Consider the following 12,251-nt stretch of genomic DNA (forward strand, 5'->3'; position numbering starts at 1 on the left):
TTTTGACAAATAACGCATTTTAGGAACACTTGTCATTATTTTATGGCGGTTTCCGTAATAGCGTGGTATTGATTTGGAGGTGATTGCAATTACCATTTGCAAACAAAACTGCAAGACTTGCATTGTACCAGGAACATTGTATCCTACAGAAGGCGATTCCCTGCCCACTGCCCTCCTCCAGCACCTGGCCGCAGCGACTGCTTCTGTGCTGCTCTCGTTTCAGTGCCAGAATCCATGAAATTTGCAGCTGAAACATGGCCCGGTAGCCGCCTGAGGATGTTTTGAGAATAAAGTTGTGCATGTTCTTAAGTGGATTGATTTCCGAAAAGGGCCGGTTCACGTGTTTGCTCGGCGGTCGAGAACAGCTGCTCCGTGCGCCGCGGATGACTCTGCAAGGGCTTTGGGTGGAAGCGGTGACTCTATTCCTATCGCAGTGTGAGGTTGCCAGCTGCTATGTGAGATTTCTGCCAGAATCCTTTCAAGTGTGCCATCGCTCCCGTTGGCTTGTGCGCTTTCCTTTTGATTTGGTGAGAGCGACTGCTCCTGCTCCTTGAAGCCCAGGAAAAGTTTGTCTCTGATTTGCTGAGCGCTAAGCCCGAGCGTGTCCGGAGCACGCTGCTGTCTGCCTGGCAGGTCAGGTCGTTGGTTTGTCTCTCTGACTTTTCTGTGCCTTCGTTGCATACTGGTGGGCTTCGTTTCCTTTCTCTGGATGCTATAAATAGACTTGTAGAAGATTTTTTTAAAAAAATATATAAATAATGACGTTTTTGACACGAGCCGTGTGATTAATCTGGACCATTACCGAACTCTTAAGGTCTCTGTGACACTGGGGGTACGCGAAGAGCTTGGGATTGCACTGATTGTTCTCTGCTCTGTGTTGGAGTGATAAGAGTGGGCTCTCCTTTCTGGCTTTAAGCCTCTTATTCTGGGAAGGAACATAGTGTATCATCAGCACAATGATGAAACGGAGGAAACAGAGGCTTGGAGCCCCATCTCTGCGGATCCAGTAAGGACTGTTGTGAAAAATAAATTGCACTTAAACATTTCAAATGGAAAATATGAAGAAAACAAGCTAGAATATTCTGTGCCAATAAACATTGCTTTTATTTGTTAGAACTTTATCTGTCATGCTTATGTGGCTGTACACAAAATTTCATTTTGAGAACTTTAATGTTTTATTTCTGTGGAGCATTTACCATAAAGTATAGCCAAAAAAGAGCAATATTTAAATGTTTTTAAATGGGGTACATTGTGGTTAAGTTTTATACCTAGCATTAGTTAATATAGTGAAACCGAATGTTTGTAACTGTCTTTCTAGTTAGATCACTCTTTTAAATATAAAAAGTGCTTCTAATAATCTGCCAGAAAACTGTCACAGGGCTCCACTGTAACGAAACCTTTACTACCTTTGCCATCTTCTTAAAGTTTTCAAATGTGTTCTTAATTTAAATTTGAAGCAAAAAAAATCGCTATTTACATTGCCACATATTTCTACAACTGGAATATCAACAATTCTTTTTTAATACTGTAGCCTTTAGAAATGCTTTGAAATCTGCTATAGAAAATTGCTTTTTCTGATGTTGGTAATGATGTTGATTATTATTTCTATTGGTTAAAATGAAGGAAGCTGTATATTTAATGCTATATGGATAATAAATAGGGGAAGTTAAATGAATCTGTCACAGTGAAGGGAGGAGCAGGGTAAGAGGCAGGCTTAACCTTTTGTGTCTGCAGACTGTAAAGCTCATCAGCTGTTTAAGCAGAGGTTGCTAGTGGGGAGGATTTCCAATATGTAAAGGTTGCTTACTGATGAGAAGTATTTGGATTCAGTAGGAAATTAAAAGCAGGGAACAGTAACAAACATGCTTGACTTCAGGACTTCCAATATAGCATGTCTGAATACCAAACAAAAGCTGAAGCACATCCCAGATTTACTTTTTGCTAGGAAAGCTTATGTTTAAGTACAATAAATAGAAACTTCTTTCATCCCTCCATCAAAATCAGTTATAGTTGTAAAAATATGGTGGCACTAGATTGTGTTTTAAAACGTAAGCACGGTAAGCATAGCATGGGACTGCATTGTTAAGCATTGTCCAAATTTTAAAAAGGAAAAGGCTTTTTAAAGGAAAGGCTTAAAGGAAAATTTTAAAAAGGAAAAGTACAGTGATACCAGAGAGCATGCATGTGGACAATACCCTGTGCAGTTCATGACTCCCTACATAAAGTATAGGGATGTACACGTTACATTTAAGCATTGAGTTTTGAGGATTAGTTCTAAGGAACTTGGCATTTTCTGGTACTGATCGTAGGTGAATCGTAAGATGTTAAATACTTAATATATTTCCTTTTGCAATTTCTGTAACGTTGTGTGGTTGGAACATAGTTATGTGCAAAGCCCAAAGGACTCCAACTGGAGGTGATGTATTTGTGGGTCAAATTGATTGTTCTATTTGGATTCCCTATACAGAAAAAACAAAAGTTGTTATGTCACCACTTAGGAAGGAAAATGTCACTTGTCAGGCAAACCAGGTAATAAGCTGTATAATTTTTCCAGAGGGATGGTTGTACTAAAACACTTGGTTTAATTTTTTTCAAATAACCCCTTGAAGGGTTGAGCTCATCAGTGATGCAACACTGCCCTAAAACTTGGTGACAGCCTCAAGTTTTGTATTTAGAGCTGATATGTCCACCTGATACAGTTCAACATAGGAGTATATTCAGTATATGATTCTCTTATCTGAGAACTCAAAACCTATTTTCTTATCCCTGTATAAGAATCTGGGCAAAAGGCTTTCATAATGTATATTTATTTCACGATACATTATTTTGGCTACCCATGATTTCTTTATAATATCAATATTTATAAGTTAACTTTTACTTTATTTCTAGTGAAGGACATCTCATCGTGTATAGTTCAATACAGTAGGTGTTAAAACTTTTTTACGTTTATATACAAGTCTGTCTGCAGCTTCTTGAAAAGCAGCTACTTAGAGAAATTTTCTGTGCTCTCTGCTTGTAAGAGTACTTGTTGGCTGCTAACTCTACAAAAGCAGGATAGTTTACAGAGCTGAGCAGAGAGCTGGGAATAGTTTTCTCAGCTGTAATCCTAATGCTACCATGGATGTGCTGTGGATGAGTCACTTAACCTCTTTGTGCCTCAGTTTCCCCACTGCTAAATTAGAATCAACCCATTTTGCAGTGCTGCTTTCAGGCTTATTTGGTTGATGTTTTAAGACATTCTCAGTGCTAGATGTTCTCTAGTTAATGGTTCATGTAATTCATGTTTTCACTGAGTATTTTTGTCATTGCTGTAGCTGTGGTATGGAACCATGGCTCCCAAATTGCAACCTGTGAAGGCTGTGATATGAATGGCTCATGTCAGTCACTGGCGGCGCCATTGGCATCTTTGTTAATTTTTCCCAACTAAAAGTTTGACAATGGTGTGTGATCCAGAAACCCTGGGAATCACTGTAAAAAAAATAATTAAAAAAAAGGATTTGGATAATTCCAGATGAGAAGATTTTTCATAGTGGAAAAATAACGTTTAATAGGTACTGTATTGACTGACAAATTATGTTTTCGTTTGGATGATAATTGAGTGACTTCTGTCCACTAAGTTCACTACATTTATTAAGAAGATATAACTTATGCTTTGAAAGCTGTTTTTCTTTGTATTGATGTGATAAATAGAAGATGTGATATTGACCCTGATTTATTTTTTTTTCTACCGTGGTACCTTGTCAGAATCTCCTCTCCTTTGTTCTCCCACTGCCGAGGAAGTGATGTTCATCAGCACATGTTCTCTCCTACATCTGCTCCAGGTCTGCAGCACCTTAAATTCCCATTTAGTGCTGACTGTGCACTTGTTACTTCTCCTCTAGTATTTTACCTGAACTCACAAGTCCAGAGCAATCCGTCTAGTCCATGCTACAGCCATCCTTTTCAGTGGAGGTAAGGAGAGGTATCAACCAGGAATTTCTAACAGTGTGGTGTTGGTGTAACCATTTATGAACTTAACAGCTTTTTAGTTCAAGAGAATAATATGTAACAGAAGTGGGAGCCTAGTAACGTGTAATTTACCTCCAGCCTTGTAGTGTTGGTTGGTGTTGCTTGTTTGTACACATTTTTTTAGTTCATTTGTAGTTGAAGGCCCTGCAGAGGGAAGAATGGAGTCCTGTCTACCTGAGCTTGCATGCACATTCCCGGCTAAACCTTTTGCTGGCTTCTGTGTGCGTGTGCAACTTGTATGGTGCCTCACAGGGATCGCTGATGTCAAGAAAACCAACTTGAAAGTGAAACAGCTTGGAGTCTGGTCAATAAGAAGCCCTGCCTGGAATTGTGGGTCTGCGCTAACCTACTGCACTCTGTTCTTTTCACTGCGAATCCTCGTTAGTTTCTTACTGAAGCTAACAGTCTGAGGTCTGTCTGCAACACAGGGTCCACAAAGGATAACGATAAGTTTAAGTTTGTTGGTAGTGTGCTTAGATATGGGCTACAGGAGTTCGTAAACTGAAAACAAATTCCAAAACAGCTCAGTTTGTACTAAGGTGCTTGAGAGCCTGGCTGGCATCTTTCATGTTCAGGAGCAGCTCTTGCTCTACTGCTGTTATGGAACATGCAAGACCCCGGTGGAAACCTCTGGTTTATTCACTCATGATACCTACTGAGATTGTCACAAAGCCTAGCGCAAGGTAGAGATCTTTGTGTGTGCAGTTATGAAACTTGAGCTAAAAGGTACCTACTTAAAACTTGAGCCAGAGGGCTGGTTTTGAAGTTCGCATACTGCAGTGTGGATGTAGCTGGTCAAATTTCAGTTACTCATCAGGTGGTAATGCAATCGCCCCTGATTGCAGGCTGTTATTTCAGAGGGAGAGTGCTCTTGTTGGCCAGCTCTAGTAGGAGGAACAAGAAAATGTGAAGTTTAGCTATTTTAGGCACCTCTCCCTCTGATGGAGAGTAACATATATTGCATCTGTTGAGTGGAAATCAGGCTGTCAGCAAAGGATAGAGACGTTGTGTGTGTCTGTACTTGGCTTCTTGTGCATTGTCACAGAGAGAGGTGGTCACCCAGCCTGCTGCTGCTTCCCCTGCAAGTTTGGCAACAGGTGGTGAAAATTCTTGGTGTGCTGCTCACTTTGGCAGCACGTGCAGTGAGGGGAAGGGCAGTGACTAAAGAGCCGTCTCGTAACGTTTTAATGTCATTGCCACCAATATCTTTTAAAAGGAATTTTTGTTATTTAAAAGCTGGTATTGGGTAATGTTCCTGTACAAGGGTTATTAAATGTGGTTTAATGCTGTTTAGCACTGGGGCTAATTAACGGTCTGGTAAGTAGTAATTAATTATCAGAATTAGATCACTGTTAAAGTAGGTTGAGAACAGCTCTTTTTGAGAGGGGATCTAATGATTATTGATTTTCCAAAGCCTTTTTGGTACTGTTTTTTTTTTTTTTTTTTTTCCTCTGAGAATGCTCCAGTCTTCAGACTTTTGACATGGGTCATTGAATAATTTTACCTTTAAGAATAGTTCATATAAAAGACATGATATCGAGTTATGTTTCGCTGTTACTATGGACTCTTCTTGATGATGATATTTTTCACATATGGGGACCTTCCAGCCATCTGCTCTTTAAATGCTGAATGGTTGATGATTCACAGAGACGTGGTTCTCTGTAAGAGCTTAGGTCTACTATAATAACTTTTTATTTTTGTCCTTGTTGCTTTCACCTGTGCAGCTCTTGATCCTGGTTTATGCTGCCTTTCTTTGTTGTAGCTGTGTTTACTTGGTTACAGTACCAACGATAGCCATTCCTGCTTGCTTAGAGCAAAGGTTCATCTTGGCAAGTTATTGCTGTCATTGATCTACACGGCTTAACACCCTCAGGTTAGCCAGGCAGTGGTTCATTTCCATCGCTGTGCAAATGATACTAGGAACTGGTGGGAAATGTAACTAAAAGGTGTGTGCCTTCAAGTTAACTTTCTCATTTTTCACCATCAGTGTGTTGCATTTCAAGTATCTGTATAGTTTTCCTCCTTCTTGTGTCTTTTGCATGGTGTGTTTGATATTTTTCAATGGACAAATGAACAGCTGTTCGTGCATCTGGTATCAGGTGTGTTCTACAGCTAGCATACAAGTTCCTGGCTTCTGAAAGAAATAATCTAGTTGAGAACAAAAATGTTTTATACTAATATTTGCAAAATTGGAAATAATGTAAATCATTTTAAGAATAAAAGATGTGAGGTGGCACGATTACAACAAAAATAAATGGATAGTGGGTGAAAGAAGATTGCTACAGTTGATACAACCATGGGTTGGAATTCAATTTGCGTATCTTTAGGAAGAAAAGAGAATGATGTCCAAAATTAAACTCAAGGAGTGGGTCTCATATTTGGGTTCTGGCTTGTGTACTTCTGGGGGTAGCAAGGAAGTCAAATTACTGAAGAATATGAGGCCGTGTTTCACAGCTGGTCCTCTTTATGAGTTGAGTAAATATGGGTGAGTCTTTGTACACCCATATTTGGCCTTTAATTTAATCAAAACATGGATTTACTGCAGTTCTTGATATTAAGTTGCTTAAAAGATGCCATGAATTAGTTGCTCTTAGAAGTGAGGGGCCTTGAGACTAAAGCAACATGAACTTTCCCCCCGTTTCACAGATTATTACACCCTGTAACTCCCTTAGCAAGAGATAAATTAGTTTCAATACTTCTAGAAATGGATTCATTTGTCAGTGGTAACAAGGGTGAAAGTGTTCAGGTCTCTTAGTTCTGGCCTCTCTGGGTACTGCAGGTGAGGTGAAATCTCAGCAGAAATTTCCTTTACCCTAACCAATCAAGGGAAGAGTTGAGTTCAGTTGCATTATTCCAGGGATGCTTTCTTGTGCTATTTTGATTTTGTGAACTCGTACCAATTGTGGAACATATTGATATAGGGATATATGGTAGAGATGATTTTTATAGGAATGTTTTCTCTTGGAGGTTCTAGCCTTGATAAAGTTTATTGATAATAGCTATTCATTTTTTATAGCTCTGCAGAATAGCTTTAAAGATTTTATTTTTTTTTTAGCCTGTATGAAATCTGCTCACCATTTCTGAATGTGCTGGTGCTCAGATCCTAGCTGTCTTCAGTAAAACAAAACGGGAAACCTGATGTTGCTCCAGAATACTTTGTGTCTGAGCACAGTACATAATTACTCAATCAGTGTGTAATTACTATGTTATGAGTTCAGATAATTAGGATTTTATGGACATCTGTGATATAATTTAAGAATATATTAATTTACTTACTTAAGAACTTTATTCTTAGAAACATTTAATCAATAACTGTGGTAAGCAACAAGAATATATTATACGTAGTCTTTTAACAAATGTGCTGGGAGGATTGCCTGCCTTTATTTAAAGCCTTTCTCGTATAAGCTCTTGCAGTGGATGAGGGGACACCTATATTTAGAGCTACAGCTTGTTCGGGTGTATGAGAGCAGTCCCAGCCAGTCTCTTCTGTTGCCGTGACCAGATGGGCTTCCCGGGCATTGCAGCGTGCCCATCAGCTCAGCTTCACCAGAGCGTGGGGATGGAGAAACCTGCCTTTGTTGAGTGGGATCTCGTGTGAGCCTGGTTCTTTCTCTCATTTTATGTGCTGGGATTGCTGGTGTGTCTTGGTGAAGGTTGCGTAACTCCAGTCCTTTACTTCAAGGCAGGTGTAGAAATGTCTTCCATGGTATAAGGATGTGTTCTTGGTGTTGTGTGTCCGTGCCTCTCCCTGCCCCCAGTACCTGTGTTCTGGGTTTTGACTGGGTATCTGCACCAGCGTTAATTTAATGGTATGCTGAATAGGATTCGCTAATCAGCTTAAAATGCCACATGTCTAGCTTAGCTAAAAAACTGATAATAAATATCTTAAGTATATAAACTTAATCAGTCCCAGTTGTAACTCATACCCTCAGCAGAACCACCAAAACACTTAAATAAACCTGCCTTAATCAGATTGCCTAAAACTATGTTGGTTAAAATGTGTCAGTACTTCTGTTAACATAACCAGCACAGACCTGATGGCTGTGTATATAGTATGTAAATACCTGAACAAAGAAGCTGCTTGGATTATACAATAACAACAGGAAAGACCTTCAGCACCATAGTTCCCTTATTGCGAAGTCTCTTAGGAAAACAAAATTCATTTAATATTCACAGTGAAGCTTTTGGTTTGAAGCGTACTTGTATTTTACAACAGCAGGGCAGCACCTGTAAACAGAAGTTCCATATTTTTAGAGAAGGTGAAAAACATTTCAGAATTCAAACCTGATGAGATTCTTTATATTCTTATTTTGGAATATCTCCAAGTATGTCAAGACGTGGTGATAGTTTCCTTTCTCTACTTAAACTTCCTCTTAGTTTAAAGTCACTTGATACAGCTTTTAAAAGTTTATTTTGGTTAGTATCTTATTTGACAGATGGCAGAGGATTAATGAAAAAGGCTATATTCAGATTGAATGACATTTGGAAACTGTTCTGTTTTTGTAGCAAGTGATACCTTCCTGCTTAGTGCTTGATTTGGTACAGGTTCTCCTTTCTTAACTGTGCTAAATAATTGGTCAGCCTTTACTGCAATACAGTGTAATGGCACTTTTGGAAGCAATGGAGATAAGCAATTCAGTTATAATGAATAACAGAACAACTTTGTGAATATGTCATTATGCATAATATGAAATGGTGAATTTTGAGTAGGGAATCTTTTGGCAACTGAATTGTAATCTACATCTCACTTTGAATGAATGAACTTCCCAGAATTCATTTCTTTTCTAATGGAAATTTTTCTCTTTATTCCTTTTCTTCTGTATCAGTTGTTATTCTTGGGAATAGGAGATGGAGACAGAGGCTACAGCTAGGAGATGGAGACTACAGGGAAGAGACATATTGGTGATGCCTAGAACTCACCTGGCTCAGATTTCTCATGCTGATTGGAAACGGTTTGTTTGCCACGTGGTTGGAAATATTCAGGCATGGTGGCCTTTGGTATGGAGTCTTGTGTGCAGAGTTCATTTGCCTTGCTTGTGGCCCCGTAGCCTTCTTACACCAATGTGCAGCTGAGGGCTGAACTGTGAAACTGGCAATTTCAGTGAGTTGTATCGTGTTGTATGGCAATGTCTGTAGCATTGGCTGCATCTTGGTAAAGTAGTAGGACCCCAGACATAGCCTCTGATCGCTCCCGTGAAACATTCTGATTTTCTGGCATCTCTCTTAACTCTCTCCTCTTGTGCCCTGGGGGTTGCCCCTTTGGGTTGGTGGTGTCAGTGGAGGAGGTGCGTGGCTTCCCTTACAATAGTCAGGAGAAGCATCGCTCATCTTTTTCCCAGTCTGGCTGTATAATTTTTTTCATGTTGAGACATTATGTAAATGCTAAAATCACCACATCCTGCTTGGGTTTGCAGCAGTGGAAGAGTTAAACACTGGGGTTTGGAGCACGAGGTGTGAATTCTTGTCCGGTTCCAGGCTCACTGTGCAGGCTGCCCTCCATAACCACTTGTAAAGCATAACCTGGTGGTTTGACCTGGCGAGTCAGAGGCTCCCAGAGGGGAGTATGTACCTCTGACTTGAGAAGTTGGAGTGCTTTAATGTTTGCTAGCCTTTTCACCTATAAACTGAGTGATTCGTAACTTTTTTTCTATGTAATTGTGTTTGAAGGCTCTGATCTGCTCACACGCCGGCATATGAATCGACTTGTTTACTGCCCCTGAAGTATCCAAAGAGTTTGACATGGCTGGGAGCAAGCTAGCAACTTCCAGTGAGAAACTACAAGCTCAGAAGGTTCTTAAAATGCTGTAGTAAAAACTGAGGTTTTACTTTTTCTGTTTTCATCCTCAAATGACAGTGATTTCCTCCAAGAAACTGTAGTGTGCTCAGTCTGTGCAAGATCCTTCCTTCCGTATAGCCTCTTCCTTTTGATCTTGAATGCAGATACAGAAACAACATGGACACGGAAAGACTCCTGGCAAGGGAATCATTCTGAGAAAGACAAATATATTCTTAACCAGGCAGTCATGTATTTATTACTGTTGAAGTCTCTGCAGACAATTCCATGCATCTTCCACAACTTGGTTTTTAATTGCACTGTGAGGCAGCCAGGTTCTACTTTGTTTTGACTTGGAAATCTGTGAACGCGCAAACAGGCCTGTTTACATCCCGTACCAAAGAGCTAATAGTAGACAAGTACTAATAGCAAGTACCCAGTGTCAATTTAACAGACGAGCTAGAGAGAAACAGAGATTATATGACACAGCTGCTTGCATTTGCATGGGATTATTCCTGCCCATGACCAGGAGATTCCTTTTGGATTTGTTTTCTTTAAAAATTACCTTTTGAAGCCATGAGTTGCAATTTCTGATTTAGGTAGATGAGCCATTTAGGAGATCAATATTAACCTGAAAGCTTACAGAAAGTTTTTCCTTTTTTATATTCTAAATCATTTCAAGGAGACATTGCATCGGTTTTTAAAATTGTATCAGATTTCAGCTGTGTCTAGCCACCCTGATCTACATTGAACTTCTGTGTCAAAGTTAAGCTCTTGGTTGAATACCATGCCAGAAGGTCTGCAATACAGCTTCACCATCTACAGTATATCCTTTCATACTCTGTTTTCCACAGGCTGCACCTATATCTTCATTTTTTCAACATCTCTCTTTTCCTTTTATTTTTTCATCTAAAATACACTCGTTCTCATCCTCCAAGTTCTCTCTTACCCTCATTTTTCTACTAAAATTTTGCTATTTTGGCTAGCGTTTATTATTCTGTCATTCAATCCCTGGTGTGGTACTTGAGAGCACAATCTTCTAACCTAGTTTACATTACACTGTCAGTATGAATTATTAACGTTCTAAAATAAAGTCTTCAAACCGTAATCTTTGCAGTGGTGAAAGAGCTCTTTGTGCCTCTGTATTCCTTCCTCCCCTCGCTGGCCTTTCCTTTCTTTAGAGCCCCAGCTCTTTACAGTAGGTATGTTACTGATCTCGCTGTCAGGAAAAGACTTGCTGTGCAGTGACAGTCGCATTAGCACATCTCTGGCCTGGAATTGGTATTTATTTACATTTAAAAAAAAAAAAAAGTTGTGGAAATAGTACTTCGTTTCTTTTAGAAGATCTGCTGCACAAGTACAAGTGATATAATGGGTTGTATTGTCTGAGAAGGTGGACAATATTTTTTGTCCTATGATGTTCTAGTTTGTGTTCTAGATCTAAAATGAGAATCTAAAAATGAGTCTCATTTTTATTTGACAATAGATGAGAAATTTAAAATAACAGAGCAGGTCAGGTTATAATTCTCAGCAAATTTTTAGCACCAAAGAAGTTAATCCAAAATAAATGTGGCAAAAATCCACATCAACTTTCCTCCATGTGTCACTTCAATATGACTGTTTGTCCATTCTGCTTCTGAGATACTGGAATGTTCCAAACTCATTAAATGCCCAATTTTCCAAGTGAATCAACACACAAATATTTACCAGAAGTGTTCCTTTAAGTTATAAGTGTCTTCATTTCACTCACAGAGAACTTGCTATTAGTTTGAACAAAATGGAGATGATTGCAGCTGCACTTATCTTCGACGTAGAGGAGCAGCCCAAGGGGACGTGTTCCAGCCTGCAGCCCATGGCTTCATGTGCGCAGCCTCCTCTGACACTAAGATGGATCATAAAACCGTGACCTGTCGCTTCTGCAACTTCTCCCTTCTTATTAGACATAAGAGCAGATGCAGACTACGCCGTAGAACCTCACAATCTACTTTTTACATACTGTTGTTGTAAGTGATCAAAGTTGTGAGAAGTACTGGATTAAATAGCTTCGCAGGTTCTGTTTTCTCTGCAGAAGTTACATTCTTTGGACACGCAGGTGGTGTTCATTTGCGTGCGTGATTTGTGCTGTCTTGACGTGTTTGTGTAAGTAGTTTAATGTTGTACAAAACAACGTGAAGAGCTGAAAATTGTTATTTGTGTTTCTTATTAGTTTTATTTTTATAGGTAGGACAGAAGCGTAAATTATTTTCATTTGAAAATATCAAAAGTCCAAAATGTGCTCACATTTTTTTTGATCTACCAAATCTGCATAATGCTGCCTCTGCTAGTCAAAATTTAGAAAACAAGAAAGTAAAGTACGAGGTGAATATTCCTATTTATCTACGTTTTCTTTTTTCTTTCTATCTGAGGTATTTTAAAAGGGGCTATATTTATTTTTAAAATGTCTGAGCAATGTTGTTATATATTTTTGCTG

At 39.2% G+C, this 12,251-nt stretch overlaps 1 protein-coding gene across 8 annotated transcripts in view; it reads left to right on the forward strand.

Moving 5' to 3' along the window:
* The window catches only part of MAST2 (microtubule associated serine/threonine kinase 2), a 192,528-nt gene that overhangs the window by 88,408 nt on the left and 91,869 nt on the right, over window positions 1-12,251 (forward strand). Inside the window, exons 1-2 of one of the 8 annotated variants that reach the window (XM_040565053.1) lie at window positions 877-1,006; window positions 3,745-3,951. The exons of 5 other annotated variants lie outside the window; for them this stretch is intronic. In XM_040565053.1, the coding sequence (XP_040420987.1) occupies window positions 957-1,006; window positions 3,745-3,951 (257 nt within the window). In that variant the 5' untranslated portion in view covers window positions 877-956. Of the gene's footprint in view, window positions 1-876; window positions 1,007-3,744; window positions 3,952-12,251 lie in introns of those variants that run through there. 2 more of the 8 variants (XM_040565047.1, XM_040565054.1) reach the window with 2 other exon arrangements.

This window comes from Cygnus olor, chromosome 8, assembly GCF_009769625.2.
Source record: "Cygnus olor isolate bCygOlo1 chromosome 8, bCygOlo1.pri.v2, whole genome shotgun sequence".
Classification (NCBI taxonomy): Eukaryota; Metazoa; Chordata; class Aves; order Anseriformes; family Anatidae; genus Cygnus; species Cygnus olor.